Source organism: Passer domesticus, unplaced genomic scaffold (assembly GCF_036417665.1).
Source record: "Passer domesticus isolate bPasDom1 unplaced genomic scaffold, bPasDom1.hap1 HAP1_SCAFFOLD_63, whole genome shotgun sequence".
Classification (NCBI taxonomy): domain Eukaryota; kingdom Metazoa; phylum Chordata; class Aves; order Passeriformes; family Passeridae; genus Passer; species Passer domesticus.
Window position 1 is genome coordinate 90,269 of NW_026990166.1, and position 25,774 is coordinate 116,042.

At 52.5% G+C, this 25,774-nt stretch overlaps 1 protein-coding gene and 1 long non-coding RNA gene across 3 annotated transcripts in view; both read right to left on the bottom strand.

The window, feature by feature from the left end:
• Window positions 1-664: 664 nt before the first annotated feature.
• On the bottom strand, window positions 665-2,972 carry LOC135293001 (uncharacterized). Its single transcript, XR_010355146.1, has 4 exons — window positions 2,873-2,972; window positions 2,315-2,428; window positions 1,521-1,686; window positions 665-990 (listed from the first exon to the last, which is right to left on the bottom strand). It is a non-coding gene; the product is annotated as an uncharacterized LOC135293001 (long non-coding RNA).
• Window positions 2,973-3,739: 767 nt separating this feature from the next.
• LOC135293029 (uncharacterized) overlaps window positions 3,740-25,774 on the bottom strand; it is a 32,195-nt gene continuing 10,160 nt past the window's right edge. Inside the window, exons 15-25 of one of the 2 annotated variants that reach the window (XM_064407039.1) lie at window positions 7,992-8,093; window positions 7,427-7,534; window positions 6,698-6,769; window positions 6,529-6,609; window positions 6,340-6,441; window positions 5,794-5,910; window positions 5,403-5,474; window positions 5,243-5,314; window positions 5,054-5,155; window positions 4,499-4,606; window positions 3,740-3,846 (exon numbers count right to left, since the gene is read on the bottom strand). In XM_064407039.1, coding sequence (XP_064263109.1) covers window positions 3,749-3,846; window positions 4,499-4,606; window positions 5,054-5,155; window positions 5,243-5,314; window positions 5,403-5,474; window positions 5,794-5,910; window positions 6,340-6,441; window positions 6,529-6,609; window positions 6,698-6,769; window positions 7,427-7,534; window positions 7,992-8,093 — 1,034 coding nt within the window. In that variant the 3' untranslated portion in view covers window positions 3,740-3,748. The remainder of the gene's footprint in view (window positions 3,847-4,498; window positions 4,607-5,053; window positions 5,156-5,242; window positions 5,315-5,402; window positions 5,475-5,793; window positions 5,911-6,339; window positions 6,442-6,528; window positions 6,610-6,697; window positions 6,770-7,426; window positions 7,535-7,991; window positions 8,094-25,774) is intronic. The other variant, XM_064407038.1, reaches the window with a different exon arrangement.

Sequence of the window (25,774 nt, forward strand, 5' to 3'; positions counted from 1 at the left end):
AAGCCCACCCACTCCCAACTGCCCTCAAAGGCAAAAGGAATGCCCCAAAGTGCTGTCTGGCTGCCCCCAAGTACAACACTGGCTTCTGTAGAGATCCACAATATCTGTCTTGTTGCCATGATAATTTAGGGAAAAAGCCTCTGCTAGGATTTTTCCTGTCCTGAGGGGCTGAGAGCCTCAGGAAAGAAATGTAAACAATGGCTATCTGCTGCTGTGGAATGCCATGGGTGCATCTTCCATTAGTTCATGTAGATTGTTTTCAATCAGTGACCAATCACAGCCACCTGTGCCAAGGCTGTGAGCAGTCACAGGTTTTTGTTATTGATTCCTATTCTATTCTTGTCTTTGTAGCCTTCTGATCTTCTTCTCTCTGTTCTTTTAGTATAGTTGTAATGTAGTATTTTAGTGTAATATAATAAACCAGCCTTCTGATGAAAATGGAGTCAAGCCTCGTGTCCTCGTCCAAAGGGTCGCAGTTTAAACAAGAGAGCCTCTCACTGGTTTTGCTTTCAAACTAGGACACAAATCCATCTCTTTATTTCAACACAGGAATGGGCCATTGCCTACCCTGCAAGCGGGAGTTGGAAGTGGGGGGAGGGTGGGGTGGGGTGGGGTGGGGTGTCACCTTCAGTGTTGCCTAGAGGGCAAGGCCAGGGGGCTCAGGGGCAGAGGAAGGGATGCGTTGGTCTCAGGAGGTGCTGGAAGGTGCTGGGCTGGTCCTGGGGTCCCTAGCGGAACTCGGGTTGGCTGGGATGGGACAGACTGAGAGAAAAAAAGGAATGAAGGCTGCTTGGGGAGGCCCATGGGGAGAGCAGGTGGCAGTGGGATCTACGGGGCAATAAGAGGCTTCCTTGTCGACGGTTGTTCTGGGGTCCTCTTCACAGAACACTTGAGAGGGCTGACCAGGCCGTTCCTGCTGCTGGAGGGGCTGCTCACACTGTCTGGGTGTGAGGTGCAGCCACCGTCTGCCAACTCTGTCCCGAGGTGCTCCTGTGCAGAGAGGAGGTGGCTGAGGCCCCAGCTGCCAGTGGCACACAGGGACCCTCGTGCACAGCAGGGCCCAGAGCTGGCAAGGCTCCCCAGCACGGCTGGAGCTGCTGGCACAGCTGGGCCCAGCTGGACAGCTGCCCCTCAAGGCCCCGGCCAGCAGGGCACGGCTCTGGGCAGGGTCCCTGGCCAGGAGCGGGCCCCAGAGCGCCTCTGCCTTTCAAGGGCAACCTCGGCCCTGCTCTTTCTCCTCCCCACCTCCCTCTGCCTCTGCCCCGTGCCCCTGGGGCTGCTCTTGGCCAGGCAGCCTCAGTGGGAGCCAGCTCTGGCTGCAGCCCCAGCGGGGCCCCCAGGACAAGGCCCAGCAATTGAGAGGCCAATGGAAGCACTGGGCAGCAGCAGAACCCTCAGCAGAGTTATTTGGACAATCATGGACTGGCCACAACCCCACTGCAGTCTCAATGGGAATGTTCCCTGACCACGTTAGACTTTCAAAAGAAGCTGTTTGAGGGGGAGAGCAACAAAACACTCACTGTTTTCTCTTCCAGGAATACCCGATTCCAAAGCAGCCCAACATGAAGACAAGCTCCAAAGAAAGCACGCCTCCCAGTAACCCTAGCCAGCAGACTGTTCCCTGACAGAAACCCCTTCCGAGGCCATCCTGGGCATCGGTAACAGGTCTTGTGGTGCCGGCTGCATCTGTGGGAGCGATGGGGAGCGTGAGCCCGTGCTGTGCTGCACTGCTGAGCTGGCAGCACGGTGGATACGGGCAGGACGTTCTCTGTTTCCCCCAGAGCTGGGGCCTGCAGGCACCTTGCCGGCCCTGGGCACAGGCTGTGCCAGCCAAGAAAGCCCAGCAGGCCGGGAGGAGAGCCCGGGGGCAGTGCAGCTGCTTGGGCAGTGGCTGCTGCCAGGGACACGGGCCAAAGCCATCCCTGAGCAGCCACTGCCAGCCCTGGCCCTCCCTGCCCCGTGACAGCACCCCCAGCCCCAGGGGACAGGCTCAGGCCCTGTCAGGACCCAGCGCAGCCCCTGCTCAGTCGGGAGCCAGGGCTGGCTCTGGCCCTGGGCTGGCGGCAGGGCTCCCGCTCGGGGCTGCTCCTGTGCCTTGGGCCTCTGGGCACTCAGGGCCAGCTCCGCAGCAGCTGCAGCGCCAGGGACGTTGCTGCACCAGTCCCGTTTCCCCGGGGCTCTGAACCAGCTCCAGAGGCCTGGAAGCCCAGGCGCCTCCAGCTTTGGCTGCTGCCGGGCCGGGCAAGGGCAGGCCCTGGGGGAAGAGCTGCTGCCACACAGCCCCGGCCAGGGCTGAGCCCGGCACAGCAATTACCTGCTGTGCCTGTGCCCGTGTCTGGCATCGCCTTCCTTCCCGCAGCAGGGGCTGCCAATGAGCCACTGCTTCTCCCTGAGTGTTCCTCCTCCTGAACAGCCTTTTGGTCCATCACTTGAAAAAGGAAAAAAGGGACAACTGGATCAAATGGAAATATTCCCCCCTGGGGAGGTGGCACCTTCAGGAGGCAATGCTTGTCTAAGTCACAGGTAAAGATCAGGAAAAAGCCCAGGTAATTGGGGCTGGGCCAGTGCACTCCCTTGTGCAAACAGCTGCACCGCCTGATCTTCTCAGAGACTGGGAAATGGCAGGGGATCTCAGGCCCACAGTACAGTGGGGGCACCCAATCAGCTAATGCCAAATTCCATCCTGCAGAGGCTGGGGAGGAATTGCAGCCAGGCCAGGCTGGGAAACAGCCCTGCAAGGTGTGAAAGCAGCAGCGGGGCAGCGAGGCTGCCATGGATCCCTTCACGCTGTGCCGGGCACGGCGTGTCCAGATGTGCAGCCAAAGCCCCCGGCTGCTGAGTCCCAGGGGAAGCATGAGGGAAAGGCACCCACCTTGTCCTCCGGGTGCTTCCTTCTGTGTTTGTCTCAGGAATTCATCTGAGTCATGAGAATTTTTGGCTGCAGTATCTTGGGTCTTTCCTTTTGGAGGACCTTAAGAGAAAGTAGTTCCATTTCCCAGGAATGGATCCCACAAAAGCGGGGCTCAGCCTGTGGGGTCAGCAGGGACACACTACTCACCCCTGCCATGGGAGCTGGGTTGGGGCCAAGCATCCACCCCTGGAGCTGGAGAAGTCCTCCCTGCAGACACACCTGTAACTCAACAGCCACAGAAGCTTCTGCCATCTCTGCTGATCTGCACGGGCACCACTGAGCCGCAGCAGCGGTGAGGGGATCGTGCAGGGCGCGGGCACACACGTGCATGGTTCTGTGCTGGCACCTGCAGCGCTGCCTGCCTGGCCCAGCTTTGGGCTCTGAGCTGGCAGCTCTCCCAGGGGAAAGGCCTTGACCTACCCTCAGCATCTCCCTGAGCCTCAGTCCTGGATGTGGGGCCTTCACCGGCAGGTTCAGCTGCAAAAAAGGCAGGACAGAAGAGCTCCTGTGGCACTGCAGGAGATCCTCAGGCTGCCCACAAGGCTCAGCCCCGGGGCACAGCCCTGGGCCCGGCCCCTTCCCTCTCTGCTCTTCTCTTTGACTGCACAGAGCACAGGGAAGGACACACTGGCACAGCACACAGGAGGAGGACTGAAAGATCAATGCTCCTTCCTCCCACTGACAGCGATCCTGTGGGATCCCTCAGGGATCCAGAAGGGAGCAGGGAGGGATCCAGAAGGGAGCAGGGAAAGATTCTCAGAATCCTTCAGCCCTTACATAATGTTAAGGGAAATGGTTTATAAATGAGCTTTTGTTGCATTGATCCTGATTATTCACTCAGGAAAGGCAGAATGAAAACTTGCCTCCAGCATCCTCCAGGAACTTCAAACCATCCTTCATCAGGACTTCCTGAAAACCCATGTCACGATTCCAGGCTAGAAGGGAGCAGAGATCAGAACCATTTCCATGGTGTGCTGGGATCCCCTTCTGCCACAGGGAACTGGGCAATGCAGGGGTGTTGGGTAAGGCTGTGGGAGCCAGATGTGAATGGACATGGCCAAAGCTGCACAGGGGCCTGGGGAGCTCTGGGCTGGCTCCTGGTCACTCTGCACACTCTTTCCCTGCCCTCAGCAACATCCCTGGGAAGGGTGGCTGGAGTAGCCCAGGGCCCTGGGGCTCTCTCCCTCAAACTCAGAGGAAATCCTCCCTAAAGCCCTGGGGCAAACTGCAGCAGGCAGTGCCACAGCTATCCATCCCTCTTACACTCCCTCCTGCCCTCCTTCTGCTGGGACAGCTCCCAGATCTCAAAGGCAAACAGCCAGCCCCTCTCAGGACACACTGGAGCCTTGCTCTCCCCCTCTGTCCTTTCCCCACCGTGGGCACCCCATGCAGTCACTGCCAGGTTTCAGGACATGTCTCCCATGGAGGGACCCCAGCAGGACTGCTCAGGACCCGAGTGCCCTGAGCCTGCTCAGGATAATTCTCCTGGGCTGTGCCGCTCTAGTCCAGGCTGTGCCCGCACTGCCAAGCAGCAGAGAGGGCAGCTCAAGCCTCAGCAGGGCTCAGGCCCAGAGGCACAGCAATTACCTCCTGTGTCTGTGCCTGGCATGGCCTCCCTTCCTGCAGCAGAGGCTGGCACAGAACCACTGCATCCTCCGGGAAATGCTTCCTTCTGCACAGGCTCTCCTTTCATTTCTGGAAAATGGAAAAGAGACAGCTGGATCAGATGGAAACATTCCTGACTGGGAATGGGGAAGGTGAGGCATCACTTGTGAAAGGAATGGATAAGGATCAGAAAACACCCAGGATTTTGGGAGAACCCAAGGCTGCTTCCTTCCTCAAACAGCCCCAGCTTCTGATCTGCCTGGACATCAGGAAATTGCAGGGGATCTGAGGGTGGGCATGGACTGTGGTGCAATTGGGGCTGCCTGTCAGCTGATGCCAAATGCCTTCCTGCAGAGGCTGGGCAGAAGCTGCAGCCAGGCCAGGCTGGGAAGCAGCCCTGCAGGGCGTGAAAGCAGCAGCGGGGCAGCGAGGCTGCCATGGATCCCTTCCTGCTGTGCCGGGCACGGCGTGTCCAGATGTGCAGCCAAAGACCCTGGCTGCTGAGTCCCAGGGGCAGCATGAGGGAAATGCACCCACCTTGTCTTCTCTGCAGACATTCCTTCAGCATTTGCCACATGATTTCTAATGGGTCCTGGAATTTCTTGCCGGCCATGTCTTTGGTCTCTCCTGTCGTAGGACCTTAAGAGAAAGTAGTTCCATTTCCCAGCAATGGATCCCACAAAAGCAGGGCTCATGCTGAGGGGTCAGCAGGGACACACTACTCACCCCTGCCATGGGAGCTGGGCTTTTGTGCAGCATCCAAGGTAGGAGTTGGTGAAGTCGTCCCTGCAGACACATCTGTAACACAACAGCCACAGAAGCTTCTGTCACCTGGTCCTGACCAGTCAGTCAAACATTACGCCTTGTTGGGACAGTGAGAACATACCTGCAGAATGCTCGGAGGGCTTCACAACTTCAGAGCGCCAGGCTAATGGGGAATCCTTCCCAGCCTCCCAGTCTGGAAGCAAACCAAGATGAGAACTGTTTCCATTGTGTGCTAGGGCTGGCTCTGGCCCCGGGCTGGCGGCAGGGCTCCCGCTCGGGGCTGCTCCTGTGCCTTGGGCCTCTGGGCACTCAGGGCCAGCTCCGCAGCAGCTGCAGCGCCAGGGACGTTGCTGCACCAGTCCCGTTTCCCCGGGGCTCTGAACCAGCTCCAGAGGCCTGGAAGCCGAGGCACCTCCAGCTTTGGCTGCTGCAGGGCCGGGCAAGGGCAGGCCCTGGGGGAAGAGCTGCTGCCACACAGCCCCGGCCAGGGCTGAGCCCGGCACAGCAATTACCTGCTGTGCCTGTGCCCGTGTCTGGCATTGCCTTCTTTCCTGCAGCAGGGGCTGGCACCGAAGATGGAGTGCTTCCTTCAAGAAATGCCACCTTCCACTGAAGCACTATGTCCATCTCTTGACAAAGAAAGGCAGACAGCTGCATTAGATGGAGCTGTTCCCCACTTGGGCGGTGGCATCAGAGGTAATATTTGTGAAATTTATGGAGCAGGAAAATGGCCAGATTACAGTGGCATGATGTGAGCACTTCCACCTCCAAACAGACACCCTTTGCCTAATCTGCAGGGCTGGTTATAGTGGGGGATCTCAGGGTGTGTTACAGTTTGGGCTGCCTGTCAGCTGATGCCAAATGCCTTCCGGCAGAGGCTGGGCAGAAGCTGCAGCCAGGCCAGGCTGGGAAACAGCCCTGCAGGGCGTGAAAGCAGCAGCGGGGCAGCGAGGCTGCCATGGATCCCTTCCCGCTGTGCCAGGCACGGCGTGTCTAGATGTGCAGCCAAAGCCCCCGGCTGCTGAGTCCCAGGGGAAGCATGAGAGAAATGCACCCACCTTCTCTTGTCTGCAGGGGTGCCTTCAGCTCTTGCCTAATCTGTTTGGATGGTTGCAGGGACATCTTATCTGTTGTATCTTGGACTTTCCCTGTTGGAGTACCTTAGAGAAAAATATTTCCATTTCCCAGGAATGGATCCTACAAAAGCAAGGCTCAGCCTTTGAGGTCAGCAGGGACACACTACTCACCACTGTGATGGGAGCTGGGCTTGCGTATAGCATCCAAGGTAGGAGCTGGAGAAGCTGGAGAAGTCCTCCCTGTAGATACATCTGTAACACAACAGCCACAGAAGCTTCTGTCACCTGGTTCCTGCCCGCTTGTCTACAATTCTTCCTTGGTGGCACACTGAGAACTTACCTGCAGGAGGCTCCAAGGGCTTCAAAACCTTATTCATCCAAGCTGATGGAGAAGCCTTCCCAGCAACGTCATCTAGAATGGAGCACAGATGAAAACACTTTCCAGGGTGTGCTGGGATCCCCTTCTGCCACAGGGAACTGTGCACTGCAAGGGGGGTCAGGTAAGGCCGTGGGAGCCAGATGTGAATAGACATGGCCAAAGGTGCACAGGGGCCTGGGGAGCTCTGGGCTGGCTCCTGGTCACTCTCCACACTCTTTCCCTGCCCTCAGCAACATCCCTGGGAGGGGTGGCTGGAGCAGCACAGGGCCCTGGGGCTCTCTCCCTCAGACACAGAGGAAATCCTCCCTAAAGCCCTGGGACAAACTGCAGCAGGCAATGCCACAGTTATGCCTCCCTAGCTCCCTCTGTCCCTCCTGCCCTCCTTCTGCTGGGACACGCCCCAGATCCCAAGGGCAAACAGCCAGGCCCTCTCAGGACACACTGGAGCCTTGCTCTCCCCCTCTGTCCTTTCCCCACCATGGGCACCCCATGCAGTCACTGCCAGGTTTCAGGACATGTCTCCCAAGGAGGGACCCCAGCAGGACTGCTCAGGACCCGAGTGCCCTGAGCCTGCTCGGGATAATTCCCCTGGGCTGTGCCGCTCTAGTCCAGGCTGTGCCTGCACTGCCAAGCAGGAGAGAGGGCAGCTCAAGTCTCAGCAGGGCTCAGGCCTAGAGGCACAGCAATTACCTCCTGTGTCTGTGCCTGGCATGGCCTCCCTTCCTGCAGCAGAGGCTGGCACGGAACCACTGCTTCCTCTGGGAAATGCTTCCTTCTGCACAGGCTCTCCTTTCATTTCTGGAAAATGGAAAAGAGACGCTGGATCAGATGGAAACATTCCTGACTGGGAATGGGGAAGGGGACAATTTCAGGAGGCATCACTTGTGAAAGGAATGGATAAGGATCAGAAAACACCCAGGATTTTGGGACAACCCAAGGCTGCTTCCTTCCCCAAAGAGCCCCAACATCTGATCTGCCTGGACATCAGGAAATTGCAGGGGATCTGAGGGTGGGCATGTCCGGTGGTCCAGTTTGGGCTGTCTGTCAGCTGATGCCAAATGCCTTCCTGCAGAGGCTGGGCAGAAGCTGCAGCCAGGCCAGGCTGGGAAGCAGCCCTGCAGGGCGTGAAAGCAGCAGCGGGGCAGTGAGGCTGCCATGGATCCCTTCCTGCTGTGCCAGGCACGGCGTGTCTAGATGTTCAGCCAAAGTCCCTGGCTGCTGAGACCCAGGGGAAGAATGAGGGAAATGCACCCACCTTGCCTTCTCTGTAGACGTTCCTTCAGCATTTGCCACATGATTTCTAATGGGTCCTGGAATTTCTTGCCTGCCATGTCTTTGGTCTCTCCTGTCGGAGGACCTTAAGAGAAAGTAGTTCCATTTCCCAGGAATGGATCCCACAAAAGCAGGGCTCAACTTGTGGGGTCAGCAGGGTCACACTACTCACCCCTGTGATGGGAGCTGGGTTGGGGCCAAGCATCCAGCCCTGGAGTTGGTGAAGTCCTCCCCGCAGCCACACCTGTAACTCAACAGCCACAGAAGCTTCTGCCATCTCTGCTGATCTGCACGGGCACCACTGAGCCGCAGCAGCGGTGAGGGGATCGTGCAGGGCGCGGGCACACACGTGCATGGTTCAGTGCTGGCACCTGCAGCGCTGCCTCCCTGGCCCAGCTTTGGGCTCTGAGCTGGCAGCTCTCCCAGGGGAAAGGCCTTGACCTACCCTCAGCATCTCCCAGAGCCTCAGTCCTGGATGTGGGCCCTTCACCGGCAGGTTCAGCTGCAAAAAAGGCAGGACAGAAGAGCTCCTGTGGCACTGCAGGAGATCCTCAGGCTGCCCACAAGGCTCAGCCCCGGGGCACAGCCCTGGGCCCGGCCCCTTCCCTCTCTGCTCTTCTCTGTGACTGCACAGAGCACACGGAAGGACACACTGGCACAGCACACGGGAGGAAGATTGAAAGCTAAATGCTCCTTCCTCCCACTGACAGTGATCCTGTGGGAGCCCGCAGGCCTCCAGAAGGGAGCAGGGCAAGGATTCCAGATTCTTTTAATCTTAAGATTTTGTTAAGGGAAATGGTTTATAAGTGAGCTTCTGTTGCACTGACCCTTATTATTCACTAAGGAAAGGCAGAATGAAAACTTGCCTCCAGCATCCTCCAGGAACTTCAAACCATCATTCATCAGGACTTCCTGAAAACCCATGTCACGATTCCAGGCTAGAAGGGAGCAGAGACCAGAACCATTTCCATGGTGTGCTGGGATCCCCTTCTGCCACAGAGTACTGGGCAATGCAGGGGTGTTGGGTAAGGCTGTGGGAGCCAGATGTGAATGGACATGGCCAAAGGTGCACAGGGGCCTGGGGAGCTCTGGGCTGGCTCCTGGTCACTCTCCAACTTCTTTGCAGGCCCTTTGCAACATCTCTGGAGGGGTGGCTGGAGTAGCCCAGGGCCCGTGGGGTCTCTCTCCCTCAGACACAGAGGAAACCCTCCCAAAAGCCCTGGGCAAAACCATCCCCAGCGCTTCCCAGGGAGCCGGGAGCGCTGTCCCGGGAAAGGGCAGCCAGGCTGCCGGCTCACCTGCTCGCCGCGCTTGCAGCGGAGCAGCCTGGGCAGCCCTGGCAGGCAGGGCCACGGCCAGGAGCAGCAGGAGTAGGAGGCGCAGAGCAAGGGCCATGGTGCCTTGTCCTCCGCCAGTCCCGCAGCTCTTGCTGCCACCGCTGTCCCGACACCGCTGTCCCAACGTCAGCACCGCTGCTGCCACCGCCGCTGCTGCCGCAACAGTTGTGCTCAGGGACTGAGTGCTGGCTCCTTGTGCTGCTCTGCAACCACGGGGCTCTGGCACCTCTGGCACCTCTGTGACCTCAGGGCCTGCTGAGAGCTCAGCCTGCTGTGACCCCAGAGCCCTGCTGTGACCTCATGGCCTCAGCTCTACCCCCAGAGTGTGCGCCCGTCCGCATGAATGGACTGCCCTGATTGTAAATGTTTTGCTTCATCAAAGGGCCATTGCTTAGCAAAACCTTTCTTTTGCCTGCTGACATTGCTGGTCAGGCTGCGTCCCTCAAGATGCTCTTATTGTTGCAGTTCAAATTTATTTTATTGATTTCATTTTAAGTGTTGTTTAAGGGCTCTGTTATCCCCCATTTTTTTTCCTGACTTGGTTCACCTGTGGGTTTTACCCTCCCTCCAAACTGTCCCTCGTGCCCTTCCCCACCCCTTGTTCCAGCTCTTTCCCTGCCTGTCAAGGCAACCCAGCCCCTTGGTTCCCAAACCTTTGGGCCAATCCCTGACTGCAACTCCCCTTTGGAATTCCCCTACTCCTGGGAGCCCCATTGGCCCTTGTGACCCATCCTCTCCACCCTCCTACCCCAACTGGCCCCAGACACTTGATGTAATCCCCTCACTCCTCTCCTGAGCATTCCCTATTGGTTCATTGTTTGCACCCACCCCATGACTTGTATGTGTACAAAACCCCTTGGGCAGTACAGCTAGGGGCTTTTCATCCTGTTCTCTTCGCCTGGACTAAGGTGTTCCTTGCGGAACCTGAAGACGGGACGCCTCCTCCTTTCTCCTGTGCCTCGTCCCTGTCGTGGCTTGTGTCTGGCACTGGAGAGCAAGTGGCACTACAGGTTCTGCCTCTGGTAAATCCCCATAGCGAGGCAGTTCCCGACTCCTGCCGTAGTGCCGGAGTTCTAAGAGCTAGCCCAGGTTCCAGCACTCACTTCACTAATGTACCGAATGCCCCTTCTTCAGAGCCTGCTCTGGTGCTCTGCCATCTCACACAGCCGAGTGTGATTCACATACTGCAGCCCAGAGTTAGGTTGTTGCAACATTGAAATGGGTGTGGTTGGCAGGATGGCTGGGCATAAATCACTACAGAACTAAAGCAAATGCGTGCACGGTCCCAGGCTGGCCTTGAATAGACACAGGAATTGTGGAAAGATGAGGACAAGATAGCAGAGAAAAATGGAAAAACCAGCTGAAAAGGAGGATATGCGAAAGGAGTTATTTGTGCACATTTGGGGGTATATTTTTCTTGGGTGCAAAGCAAAATGAAAAGCTCCTAAATGCCCAAAAGATGAGAACTGTGTGTGGTAAATAGATATCATTCATGCTGACAAATTTGAAAGAGTAATCAATATTAATAAAGTAATTAATATTTGGAAATAATAAAACAGTTAAAGGTGTAATGCCAAGCAAGAAAGGGAGAGGAGGGTTTATCCCTCTCCCTACAGGTCTCCTGCAGATGTTCAGAACAGGAGGAAGCAAGAGATAACTATGATTAAATTTAGTGGAAGAGAGGAGAATTTGGTTGGACACCAGGAAAATGTTGATTATATGAGATCCACTGCTTTAATGTTAGAACACAGTATTGGCTTATACTGTAGCAGCTTGGTGCGCATGTGTAATCCAAAAGGTGAACTACAGGACATGGAGGAAGAGGAGAGGCCTTCCTCAAAGAATATCCCCAAACAGTGGTACAACTTACTTAAAGAAGTGTGGAGCATGCGTGGTAAAGGTGATGATGAGGGCAGTGATACAAGTGTGATGAATTGAAAATGGGAGGAGATGGTAATGACATACAGCATAAAAAGGGGAATTTTGGCTTGACACGCTAGTACGTGAGGTGACGGGGGTCCAAAAGCCCTGCACTCCGTACCCCACGCATACCCCGCATGGTTATTTTTGCTTATACGCTATTATCAGGACCAAATTATTCGTTACTTCCAGCAAATGATACTGTCAATATTTTGAATGTATTCAATTGTATATATATTAAGCTACATAATTCAAATTGCTGTTTCGTTTCATTTTGTTTGGTTGTTTTTGTGGCTTCTTTTAAAATTGGATAATTGGGCAAATATAACATGTGGAATGTCCTCCACAGCAGAGTGTCAGACCTCTGGATCTTTTTAAACAGTTTTATCAAGGTGGAGCTGTGGCAGCTTCAGCTGGTGCCTCTGGAGGACCTTGAACAAAGAACCCCTGAGCTTTTCTACCCTCCCAGGTGAAGTGTGATAGTCTGGGGTCTTGCTGCTGTGTCCAAGTGCCGGGCCACTGGCTGGCACCACAGGTCCCCAGACCCTCTGCTGAGGCATCCCTCTCCTAGAGTCACGTTTACTCTGTCACATTTGGCTTTTCTCTCTGATCCACCGCCAGGACCAAAGATCACACGGTCGTGAGGATGTAAAAATGCCTGTTCCTTCTGTAACATTGCCGTTGTGTGACAGCCGTGCAGGCAGAGCGGGCAGCTGTAGGGACACTGACTCATTTCCCTGGTGCCAGCCGTGCTGCATCCATCGAGCTGCTGGGTCTTGGTCCTCGCTGGGACGTGGCCCGGCCCGGCACCACGGGAATTAGGAAGGGTCTTGAAGGAATCCCCACACGTTAAAGCAGACGATTTAGCCTGGGATTTTAAGTTGTTTCTCAGTTAACCTTGTAAAAGGCCAGAACAAGTCTCCTATGAATTCTGTCCCTGTCAAGTTCAGTTCCGCCGCGAAAGCCCCTCAGCATTCTCAGGGCAGTGGCAGGAGCCGGGTGCTGGCCCGGAGCCCCGCTGGCCGGGGAGAGCACGGCCCAGAGCGAGCCCCTGCTGCCCGGGATGGCCACAGGCCCGGGGGAGCCGGGCGGGCAACGCCAGGGCCCTGTCCAGGGCTCCTGGGGCTCCTCTGGCATCTGTTCCGTCCCCTCGGGCGCTGAGCGGTGCCCGTCCCACGGGGCTGTCTGTGCCCAGCCCCAAAAGAGGCAGGGCCGGGGCTGTGGCCCCTGGGCTGGTGGTGCCGACTGCCCGGCGCTCAGCACCGCCCGTGCCGTGCCGGTGCAGCGTGACCCGGCGGGGCAGCTCCGCCTCGGCGCCTCGCCACCGCCATCCCGGCACGGCGGCTGGCCCTGGGCCGCGGCAGCCCCGAGCCGCACGGGCCCGGGAGGGACTGCCGGAGGTCCCCGTCCCCTGCGTGCCTCAGCAGACACTCCAGCCCCACTGCGTGCAGCAGGAGGGACACAAAGCACCTGCACGCTTACGAGAGTCCACAGCCCTTTCTACATGTGAAATGAGACCCCAGGACCCCGACATGTGCCTCAGGAGAGATCCCAGCACCCTGCACACCTTGGGAGAGATCCCAAACCCTCTACATGCCTCACACAGGATTCCAAATCCCTTGCATGACTTGAAGTGGACCCCATTGCCCTCCCTGCCTCAGAGGAAACCTAAAATATCCCTGGGTGTGTCACAAGGGGCCCCACCCCGTCGTGCACCTTACGGGGGACTCCAAAGCCCCCACGTGCCCTACAGGGAAGTCCAGGCCAGCTATGCCGAGTGTTTCGACCTGGAAATCAAGTCTGGTTGCACCTGGGTTGTTGTGTCTCTGGGGCTGCTCACCAGCCCTGTCGGACCCTGAGGCTACACAGCCCTTCCCTTCCCTTCCCTTCCCTTCCCTTCCCTTCCCTTCCCTTCCCTTCCCTTCCCTTCCCTTCCCTTCCCTTCCCTTCCCTTCCCTTCCCTTCCCTTCCCTTCCCTTCCCTTCCCTTCCCTTCCCTTCCCTTCCCTTCCCTTCCCTTCCCTTCCCTTCCCTTCCCTTCCCTTCCCTTCCCTTCCCTTCCTTCTGGCCCTGGCTGAGAGCAGAAGACCCTGTGCAGCACCCTGCATTGGTGATGGCCCATCAATTAGGTCCTATCCTGTGTGTGTTAATTAGGGAGGAGCTTTGTTTTGCCTGCTGACATTGCTGGTCAGGCTGCGTCCCTCAAGATGCTCTTATTGTTGCAGTTCAAATTTATTTTATTGATTTCATTTTAAGTGTTGTTTAAGGGCTCTGTTATCCCCCATTTTTTTTCCTGACTTGGTTCACCTGTGGGTTTTACCCTCCCTCCAAACTGTCCCTCGTGCCCTTCCCCACCCCTTGTTCCAGCTCTTTCCCTGCCTGTCAAGGCAACCCAGCCCCTTGGTTCCCAAACCTTTGGGCCAATCCCTGACTGCAACTCCCCTTTGGAATTCCCCTACTCCTGGGAGCCCCATTGGCCCTTGTGACCCATCCTCTCCACCCTCCTACCCCAACTGGCCCCAGACACTTGATGTAATCCCCTCACTCCTCTCCTGAGCATTCCCTATTGGTTCATTGTTTGCACCCACCCCATGACTTGTATGTGTACAAAACCCCTTGGGCAGTACAGCTAGGGGCTTTTCATCCTGTTCTCTTCGCCTGGACTAAGGTGTTCCTTGCGGAACCTGAAGACGGGACGCCTCCTCCTTTCTCCTGTGCCTCGTCCCTGTCGTGGCTTGTGTCTGGCACTGGAGAGCAAGTGGCACTACAGGTTCTGCCTCTGGTAAATCCCCATAGCGAGGCAGTTCCCGACTCCTGCCGTAGTGCCGGAGTTCTAAGAGCTAGCCCAGGTTCCAGCACTCACTTCACTAATGTACCGAATGCCCCTTCTTCAGAGCCTGCTCTGGTGCTCTGCCATCTCACACAGCCGAGTGTGATTCACATACTGCAGCCCAGAGTTAGGTTGTTGCAACATTGAAATGGGTGTGGTTGGCAGGATGGCTGGGCATAAATCACTACAGAACTAAAGCAAATGCGTGCACGGTCCCAGGCTGGCCTTGAATAGACACAGGAATTGTGGAAAGATGAGGACAAGATAGCAGAGAAAAATGGAAAAACCAGCTGAAAAGGAGGATATGCGAAAGGAGTTATTTGTGCACATTTGGGGGTATATTTTTCTTGGGTGCAAAGCAAAATGAAAAGCTCCTAAATGCCCAAAAGATGAGAACTGTGTGTGGTAAATAGATATCATTCATGCTGACAAATTTGAAAGAGTAATCAATATTAATAAAGTAATTAATATTTGGAAATAATAAAACAGTTAAAGGTGTAATGCCAAGCAAGAAAGGGAGAGGAGGGTTTATCCCTCTCCCTACAGGTCTCCTGCAGATGTTCAGAACAGGAGGAAGCAAGAGATAACTATGATTAAATTTAGTGGAAGAGAGGAGAATTTGGTTGGACACCAGGAAAATGTTGATTATATGAGATCCACTGCTTTAATGTTAGAACACAGTATTGGCTTATACTGTAGCAGCTTGGTGCGCATGTGTAATCCAAAAGGTGAACTACAGGACATGGAGGAAGAGGAGAGGCCTTCCTCAAAGAATATCCCCAAACAGTGGTACAACTTACTTAAAGAAGTGTGGAGCATGCGTGGTAAAGGTGATGATGAGGGCAGTGATACAAGTGTGATGAATTGAAAATGGGAGGAGATGGTAATGACATACAGCATAAAAAGGGGAATTTTGGCTTGACACGCTAGTACGTGAGGTGACGGGGGTCCAAAAGCCCTGCACTCCGTACCCCACGCATACCCTGCATGGTTATTTTTGCTTATACGCTATTATCAGGACCAAATTATTCGTTACTTCCAGCAAATGATACTGTCAATATTTTGAATGTATTCAATTGTATATATATTAAGCTACATAATTCAAATTGCTGTTTCGTTTCATTTTGTTTGGTTGTTTTTGTGGCTTCTTTTAAAATTGGATAATTGGGCAAATATAACATGTGGAATGTCCTCCACAGCAGAGTGTCAGACCTCTGGATCTTTTTAAACAGTTTTATCAAGGTGGAGCTGTGGCAGCTTCAGCTGGTGCCTCTGGAGGACCTTGAACAAAGAACCCCTGAGCTTTTCTACCCTCCCAGGTGAAGTGTGATAGTCTGGGGTCTTGCTGCTGTGTCCAAGTGCCGGGCCACTGGCTGGCACCACAGGTCCCCAGACCCTCTGCTGAGGCATCCCTCTCCTAGAGTCACGTTTACTCTGTCACATTTGGCTTTTCTCTCTGATCCACCGCCAGGACCAAAGATCACACGGTCGTGAGGATGTAAAAATGCCTGTTCCTTCTGTAACATTGCCGTTGTGTGACAGCCGTGCAGGCAGAGCGGGCAGCTGTAGGGACACTGACTCATTTCCCTGGTGCCAGCCGTGCTGCATCCATCGAGCTGCTGGGTCTTGGTCCTCGCTGGGACGTGGCCCGGCCCGGCACCACGGGAATTAGGAAGGGTCTTGAAGGAATCCCCACACGTTAAAGCAGACGATTTAGCCTGGGATTTTAAGTTGTTTCTCAGTTAACCTTGTAAAAGGCCAGAACAAGTCTCCTATGAATTCTGTCCCTGTCAAGTTCAGTTCCGCCGCGAAAGCCCCTCAGCATTCTCAGGGCAGTGGCAGGAGCCGGGTGCTGGCCCGGAGCCCCGCTGGCCGGGGAGAGCACGGCCCAGAGCGAGCCCCTGCTGCCCGGGATGGCCACAGGCCCGGGGGAGCCGGGCGGGCAACGCCAGGGCCCTGTCCAGGGCTCCTGGGGCTCCTCTGGCATCTGTTCCGTCCCCTCGGGCGCTGAGCGGTGCCCGTCCCACAGGGCTGTCTGTGCCTGGCCCCAAAAGAGGCAGGGCCGGGGCTGTGGCCCCTGGGCTGGTGGTGCCGACTGCCCGGCGCTCAGCACCGCCCGTGCCGTGCCGGTGCAGCGTGACCCGGCGGGGCAGCTCCGCCTCGGCGCCTCGCCACCGCCATCCCGGCACGGCGGCTGGCCCTGGGCCGCGGCAGCCCCGAGCCGCACGGGCCCGGGAGGGACTGCCGGAGGTCCCCGTCCCCTGCGTGCCTCAGCAGACACTCCAGCCCCACTGCGTGCAGCAGGAGGGACACAAAGCACCTGCACGCTTACGAGAGTCCACAGCCCTTTCTACATGTGAAATGAGACCCCAGGACCCCGACATGTGCCTCAGGAGAGATCCCAGCACCCTGCACACCTTGGGAGAGATCCCAAACCCTCTACATGCCTCACACAGGATTCCAAATCCCTTGCATGACTTGAAGTGGACCCCATTGCCCTCCCTGCCTCAGAGGAAACCTAAAATATCCCTGGGTGTGTCACAAGGGGCCCCACCCCGTCGTGCACCTTACGGGGGACTCCAAAGCCCCCACGTGCCCTACAGGGAAGTCCAGGCCAGCTATGCCGAGTGTTTCGACCTGGAAATCAAGTCTGGTTGCACCTGGGTTGTTGTGTCTCTGGGGCTGCTCACCAGCCCTGTCGGACCCTGAGGCTACACAGCCCTTCCCTTCCCTTCCCTTCCCTTCCCTTCCCTTCCCTTCCCTTCCCTTCCCTTCCCTTCCCTTCCCTTCCCTTCCCTTCCCTTCCCTTCCCTTCCCTTCCCTTCCCTTCCCTTCCCTTCCCTTCCCTTCCCTTCCCTTCCCTTCCCTTCCCTTCCCTTCCCACCGCTGATCACAGTGAAGCCATATGCAGAATGAATAGACTCCACTGTCACCCTGGTTTTTAATGTTCTGTCCTGGATTAGGGTCACTCTGGGAGAAAACCTCCAAAGGGGCCCCCCAGAAAGCAACCCCACATGGCCCCTTCCCCCCAGCGGTTCGGGAAGGATTCCTTGGAGAGAAGTGGAAAGAACCTGTTTATTTGACAGGCAAAACACCCCCAGCACACAAAATGAACAATACCAGATGACAATGCTTTCACCGATCTGAAAAGGATGACAAATTCAGAAAGTCTTTCCTGGCAGTGGTGGCTTTGTTGTCGCTCCCTCCGGCGCTGGGGATAGCTGCTGCAGGCCACAGGATGCAAACTCTCGGTGTTTCCCAGGTCCCAGTCTGGAGCCGGTGTGAGTGGTTTCAAAAAGGGAAAGGAAAAACAGTCCAGGAAAAAATCTGGACTGCTTAGCTAAACTGACTAACAAGCAGAAGCCAAAAAGCAAAAGTAAAGCAGGAGCACAGCAGAAGCAAGAGCAAAGCAAGCAACAGCAAGCAAAGCAAAAAGCAAAAGCTGCACTATGAACTGCGCCGTCTGTGTGTCCTGCCAGCCGTGGGGGAGCAGGCTGATAACAAACCAAAACAAACCTTGCTCTTCAGGGCCAGTCGTGAAGGCACAGTACGTAATATCCAGCATTAACAGAACACACGATTGGGGATGCAAGCATCATAACCTCACCCTAGGACAAGTTTTTCTAAACCTTCTGATGTTTACATTCTTGTAACAAACTTTCTCACACACGTTATGCAAATAACGTATTGTTATGCATTCTTTTCTGCAGGAGGAGAAATTTGATGGACTGTTGGTTTGTCCAGTGTCATTGGAGAAGTGGCACTTTCACCCTCCAATCCACTGTTACTTTTGGAAATCTGTAAATGTTGGAGTCAGAAATTCAACTGCCCCCTTTTTTACCTTGGAGAGATGCGTGTCTGCGTTGTTACATTTCATGTCCTGTAGCGCCACTCCACAAACTGATGTAGTTATGAAGTGGGGATGCGTGTCAGGGCCTGGCACAGGTGAGATGGCTCTCGTGAAAACTTGTGCCCCGAGCCCTGGTCCGAGCCACATCTTTGTTCACAAACCTGTTCCATATGCAATGCATTACACAATCTCTTCATGCACATTCAACCCCTGGCCCCGCCTGTCCTCCCCTCCCATGGCGATGAGATCCACGCCCTTCTGGGCACGCGTTGTTTCCTGTGGTGGTCACACTGGGGTCTTTGGTGGTCTCTGAGGCCGAAGGCTGTGGTCTTGGTCATGGCTGAACTTTTGAACTTTTCTCCTTTGTGCGTGCACTGTGGTCCCCTGGTGCTTATCTGAGTACGTCTGTTGGTTTGGATCAGCTTGGAGACAGAGGAGCTCCTTAGTCTAGGCTTCCTGCATTCCCTGGTCTTCTCCTGGTGTTATGAGTAAAAAAGTTATCTGTAGCTATGATATTTTATTAAAAATCCTTTCCTAGGATTTTTCCCCTCCTGAGGAGCTGAGGGCCCCAGGAAAGAAATGTAAACAATAACTATCTGCTGCTGTGGAATGCAACAGGTGCATCTTCCTTTGGTCCATGTGGATTGGTTTCACTTGATGACCAATCACAGCCAACTGTGTTGAGCCTGTGAGCAGTCACAAGATTTTTGTTATGCATTCCATTCTATTCTTCTTCTTTGTAGCCTTCTGGTCATTTTTTCCTCTCTGTTCTTTTTAGTATAGTTTTAATGTAGTATTTTAATAGAATATATAATAAATCAGCCTTCTGAAATGGAGTCAAGTCTCGTGTCTCCACACCTGGGGTGTTCACCCCAACAAATTATCCATTTTTTTTAAGGCTGCAAAGTTAAACCGGTTGGGCCAGTTGTTGAGAGTTGAAGGGTTGACTATTTGTTGTTGATAGCTTCATGTTGCAATCACCTCTTGTTAACAGTTTTTCTTCAATTACCTGTTAATGGTTAGAAATCAAGCGCAGTTGTCCCCCTGCTGCTTCCCAGGAGCCTGCAGGTAGCAGAGGAGGAGGTGACATCAGAGCTAGTATGCAGATGAGAATGCATTTCACCAAATTTTGCAATTTTCCAGGAAAAAAACCCCTAAAACCAAGTAGCCAACATGGATTTATGAAACCTAAGTAAGGTCTAAAGGTGAGGAACCTAATCCAGTATCTGCTAAGATCCTTTTTACTCCTCACCCTAACCTGAAAGGATGTCAGCTAGGAAGAGGACCTGGAATGTTAGACCAAAAAAGCGGAATTCCCACTACTCCCTCGAGGACGGAAGCCCCAGCTCTGCCTGCATACCAGCGGGCACAGCTGCATCATCCTCCTCCTCCGTGCCACTCCTGGGAGCAGTGGGGTGCGGGCGACCTGTCGTTTCTCCCCAACCTGAGCTGAATTTTTTAAATAAAGGCATTAAAAAGGAGAAAGATCTCCTGCCCTATTTATTATGCTAGGGTCTCGTCCAGGAGATCCACACCTGAAGAGGACACCAGGACTGGGACGGCCGCCCGCCCTGGACCTGCAGGACAGCTGGCTCTCAGGATCAGAGAAGATCGGCTTGGGACAGTGAGAGGGAGCAGCGCCGGACTGGTGAGAGTATCCGGCGGCAGGAGAGGGAGGCGAGCGAGTGTGTGTGAGTGAGACGAGGGCCGGCAGCTCGGGCCCTCGAAGCGAGTGAGGACCCCTCAGTACCGCGGTTCCGCACCCCCGCCAGGGGGCCGGCCGGGAACAGGGGGAAGCGAGTGGAATTGGTGATTGAGGCGCCTCCAAAGGGGTAAAGAGGACCCCCCTCGGGGCATGGGGAGGAAATAGTATGTGAGTGGCACGCATCCCAAAAGCCCTGATACAGGTCCTAACGAAGGAAGTTACGCAATTTAGAAAATCAGGCAGTTTTGTTATTAAGTCCTGACGATGGAAGTCAAAGCACAAGGTCTGGCAGAGGAAGCCTATCCCGAGTTTTTTAAAGCTCTGGTAATGTAAGTCCTGACAGGGGGAAGTCAGGCAAACTAAAAATCAGGCCATACTTTTGTTTTAAGTCCTGACAAGGGACGTCAGGCAAATTCAGAAGTCCTGAGTAGGATTTGGGCAAGTCCAAAAGTCCTGTAGGCAAACGAAGTCCTGACGAAAGGAGGTCAGGCAAACTCAGCCTCAGAGGCCAGGGTCTTGAGGTTTTTTTTGTTGAGTCTTGGCAAAGGAGGCCGAGGTCTCAACAAAGTCCTGACGAAAGGGGTCAGGCATATTGGAGTTTCGGCAGAGGAGGCTGGGACTTCACAAATAGGATTTACTTTTGAGCTGCCTGTCAGTAGCAGAAGCACCTTTGTAATTTTTGAGGCCCGAAAAAATGGAAGGGTGTAATAGTAAGGAAAGTGGCCAGAGACTGGGGAATATAACTCCCCATATTCCCCTAGGTGAACTGTTAGAGAGATGGGACTCTATAGAGGCCACAGAGGGCTTAGATAAATTTAAGATGATTCACTACTGTTCAGAAGCGTGGCCAGAATTGGATGTGCAAGGTGGATGGCTCTGGTGTGGGACAAAAGACAAGTGGATGTGTCAACAGCTGAGTCAGTGTGTGACAGCTCGAGAGGATACTGATCCCCAGCAATTATTATATGTAGCTTGTTGGTTAAAGAGTGCTTTCGAGGATGAAGGAGTGCGAATTTGTAAGGTGCAGAGGACAAAAGAGGGGAATGAAGGAGGGGATGCTGGAATTAAAGAGATTAGTAAAAGGTGGCACCCCCTGGACTACTTGCCTCCTGATGCCCCTCCACCTTAGAACCCTCTCCTTCGGGCACCTCAAATAGCAGATCCGTCTCTCCCCCCGGCGGCCATGGGGGCCATTCCCTCACCACCCCCTTCGACTCCTTTAGCTGCTTCTGCACCCCCACTAGTGCCTCCTTCAGCTGCTGCACGCTCCACCCCTTCTCCAGCTCCACTTAACATGCACTCAAGCTCTTCTCCCCCTCCTACTGCTGTCCCTCCACCTCCTCCTAACTGGGAGACAAATGCCTCCTTACCTGGTAACCTCTTATCACCAGATACAGCTGTTGGCCTACAGCAGGTCCAGGTTAATGCTAATAGCCCTCAAATGAGTAATTTTGTGTCTGAAGATGGGCCACACTGCGGTACCCGATCCATGACCTCCAAGGTAGAGAGACTTTTTCCCCTTAGAGAAGTTCCTATGGGAGGAGTAGCAGGAGGTGTTGGTTTTGTGAATGCTCCTCTAACTGCTTCTGAGGTGAGAGGATTCAAGAGGGAGTTAGGGAATTTAGTTGAAGACCCTGTGGGTATTGCAAACCAAGTGGATCAATTCTTAGGTCTAAATATCTGCACTTGGGGGAAATGAATTCCATTCTAAATATATTATTTTCCCCAGAAGAGTTCCGAATTATTAGAGGTGCTAGCATAAGAATTTGGGACAAAGATAATCATCCAGGGCCCCAAGTGCCATCAGGTGCAGAAAAATTGCCACTAGTGGATCCCAATTGGAACCCTAATCAGGAGGAAGGAAGCAAGGAAGGCCATGATAGAGTACAGGTCTTTGATAATCAGGGGGAATCAGAGAATCAGTTCCCAATGCAACTAATACAAAATTAGCATTCAAGAGTGCACAAGAGAAGGATGAAACTCCTGCTACTTGGCTTAATTGCCTAAAGCAGAACTTCCAGTTGTACTCCAGAACAGACCCGGACACCAAGGAGGGTCAGGTGCTACTAAAGGTCCAATTTCTCACTACATCTTGGCCTGATAAACAGAGAAAACTGGAAAAGATTGAAGATTGGCCAGAGAAGGACATTAATGAGTTATTGAAAGAAGCATTGAAGGTATATTTAAGGAGGCAAGAAGAAAAAGCAAAGGCCAAGGCTAGTATCATGGTCGCTATAGCTAGAGGAAATGTGGGGGGCAAGCAACTCTATCCTACAATCCAAGGTAACAAAAGAGTGGGAGAGTCCACCACCAGGAGCAGGCAAGGATACGCCAGTACCGTCAGGGACAGGAGGAATGGAGAGGCCTCAAGCCCCTTTGAGCGAAAGGCGCTGCTGGTACTGTGGAGCAACTGGACCCCCAAAACTGTTCAGCCTAAAGTTGTGAAACTGTGGCTAGCTGATCAGGAGAGCAAAGGAAGCAGCTTTAGAACCAGGGGATCCGGTAGAAGTTTTTAAAGCAGAAACCATGCCTGAGGAGGGAGGACGATAAGAACCTATATTTAGTAAAAAAAAAAAGTAAAGGCTATAAAAGATTTAAAGTTGCACCAAGGGCAGCGAGGGGAGTGGTTAAGATCAGATGGACGGGTGTTTCTAAACAAAGCACTTGCTGGGACAGTGCTAACAGGACCACATAATTTAACTCACTGAGGAGTCCAAGGACTATGTGATCATTTCCTAAGAAATAACTTGTGCATAAGTGTATATGACCTAGCAAAAGCAATTAGAAAAGGCTGTTTAATTTGCCAAAAAGTGAACCAGAAGGTTATGAAAAAGGTAGCAGCTGGAGGGAGGGAATTGACTCTCAGGCCTTTCCAGAGCATAGAGATGGATTTCACTAAGATGCCCCCAGAGTAAGGATAGAAGCATCTACTGGTTATAGTAGATCATCTCACCCATTGGGTAGAAGCCTTCCCGACAAAAAAGGAAACAGCCCAGGTTGTGGCAAGGGTAATCTTGGAGAACATCATCCCCAGATATGGAATGGTGAATACCATAGACTCAGACCGAGGTCCACATTTTGTGGCCCAAACATTGCAAAATATAATTGAAGTTTTAGGAATAAAATGGAGATTACATACTCCGTGGCACCCCCAGAGTTCTGGGAGGATGGAACGGATGAACAAAACTCTCAAAAATTAGTATTAACTAAACTGATTGAAGAAACAAAAGTGAATTGGCTAAAGTGTTTGCCCCTAATGCTTTTGCACATCAGAACAAGACCCCGGTCTGATATAGGGATTTCACCCTATGAAATGATGCTTGGACTGCCATTCTTGTTAACACCCTGTAGCACAGGAGACTATTTGGAAGAAGAAGCAGCTACCAGAAAATATTTAGAAGTCATTGGAAGAACCCTGGAAGGACTTAGAAAAAGAGGATACCTCCCCCAAACCTCCCCTCTTGACAGAAAAGCACGTAACATTAACCCAGGAGATTGGGTTTTGAAATAATCCTGCAATAGTAGACCATTAATGCCTAAATTTGAAGGCCCCTTTCAGGTACTCCTCATCGCTAATTCAGCTGTGCGGACCAGAGAAAAGGGTTGGACCCACATCACGAGAATTAAAGGACCAGTCCCACCCGCCAGCATTGGACAAGATTGGTCAGTGTTTCCCTCTGGTATTGGATCAGATTCCACACCACCCTCACCCCCTAACTCAGGACAGGATTCAGCCACATCAGGAGTTAATTCAGCTGAGTATACCATTGCAAAAGGACCAAAAGACTTAAAGTTGACACTCAAAAGGAAGAGCCAAAAAGACTGATGAACTGCATAAGAAAAGAGTTTAGAATCATAACATATCCTAAAGTGTTTTAAGAGATTTGTAAAAGTTAAAAATTGTTAATAGGTAATTCTGGTGAAGTCCTCCCAACTTAGTACCAAAGACTGAGGGTTAATCTTCTGCAGAGTACTCCCCTAAGAGAGACCAAATCAGTAAGGACAGATCAAGAGAGGTTTAACCAGGGAAGCAAATAGAAGAGACTCTAAAGAGCTTGGGAACTTCTCCTTAGTAAAATCCCCAAGAAGCAAGGCCGGGTGGGCAGGCTGTGCAAGATGACCCATACCGGACTCTTGGGAAGGGTAGTAATAATGGCTTTCATTGCTAGTGGTGCTCTGGGGAGCCCAAGAGAGCCGTGCAGTGAGTACTACCAACCCCTCTGTGAGGAAGAAGAAGTAAGTTCTTTGTTGAGAGTCCACACCAATTTAAGCCGTAATTGTGTTAACCTCTCCCAGTTGATCTTTTATCAAGAGAATGAGAAAATCTATTGGATGGCCCGGAACACCGCCACCTTTAGGCAGCAACTCCTGGCAGAGCACCCTGTAGAAGAGGCCTGGTGGTACTTTGAACATGATGCTACTGAAGCAAGCCTGGTAAATCTGGTCAGAGGAAAAGAAATAGTAAAAGCAAGAAGAGAACAAGACCATTTAGCAACACCCCCCAAGTAAAAATCTAATAAGAGAAGAATGTATGTTAAGGAAAGGAAGGGGTACAGTACGCCAGTAGGAAGAATGGCTTGTAAAAGGTATTTAGCAGTAAAAGACTCTGCTACGCGGTGGATCCCAAGAGATCCAAATAGAATTTGGCCTGTTAAGAAAAAAGAGAACAAGTGCATTTACAATAAAACATATAGACTTTATGAGTATGATAAAAAAGAGATAAACCTCTTTTGGAGAATGAAAGAAATTTCTAAATATTGGCAGGGCCCAACAGAAACTAATCGTACATTTCGGGAGACCCCTAAACACCTGTTTTGGATCTATGCTACTACAGCATCCACTAAATTGCCAAGAGACTGGTCTGGCAGTTGCATCATTAGGATTATAAAACAAGCTTTCTTTATATTACCCAAAGAATCTGGATCAAGTTGAACAGTTCCTATATACAGCGATTTAAGAAAAACCAAATGGAAGAAGCAATATATAGTAAACAAAATTATGAAGCTACAAGCAGTATTAGAGATAATATCTAATCAGACCGCATTAGCTCTTAATCATATTAATGACCAACTCACCTAAACCAAAACAGTAATTTATCAAATCAAATTAGTTGTAGCAGTCGTTTGAAGCATCTTAAACGAAATAAGAAAACTAGCATATGTAAGAAATCAAGAAAGGACTCCTGCACTGGATTCCACTTGTGGGATAACCCATGGACTTTCAAAAGAGGTTGGAAAACTAAAGCCTTCTTCACAGTGTGTACACATGTTAGTTTGCTCTTCTTATTTCCCTGCTTATTTAAAATAGTGACATCTGCCGTACAGAATAACCTACGGATCTCTAAAGAAATTAACCTGAAAAAAACCAAAAAAAGGAATGAAATTGAGTAACTATGATCACCAAAGTGCTCAGGAATTTTATAATCAATATAAAAATTATAAGAAATTCTATGCTAATGAGCCAAAAATTGCAAGTTGATGCAAGCTTAAGCTTCAGCCTGATCAAAGAAAAAAAGGGGGGACTGTTATGTGTAAAAAAGTTGTCCTTTTTTTTTAAGGCTGCAAAGTTAAACAGGTAGGGCCAGTTGTTGTGAGTTGAAGTTTTGACTGTTTCTTGTTGGTAGCTTCACATTGCAATCACCTCTTGTTAATAGTTTTTCTTCAATTACCTGTTAATGGTTAGAAATCAAGTGCAATTGTCCCCCTGCTGATTCACCTGAGCCTGCAGGTAGCAGGGTGGGGGGGATGACACCAGAGCTAGTATGCAGATGAGAATGCATTTCACCAAATTTTGCAATTTTCCAGGAAAAAAACCCTGAAAACAATGAGCCAACATGGAACTAAGAAACCTAAGTAATGTCCAAAGGTGAGGAACTTAATCCAGTATCTGCTAAGATCCTTTTTACTTTTCACCCTAACCTGAAAGGATGTCAGCTAGGAAGAGGACCTGGAATGTTAGACCAAAAAAGTGGAATTCCCACTACTCCCTCGAGGAGGGAAGCCCCAGCTCTGCCTGCATACCAGTGGTCACAGCTGCATCATCCTCCTCCTCCGTGCCACTCCTGGGAGCAGTGGGGTGCGGGTGACCTGTCGTTTCTCCCCAACCTGAGCTGAATTTTTTAAATA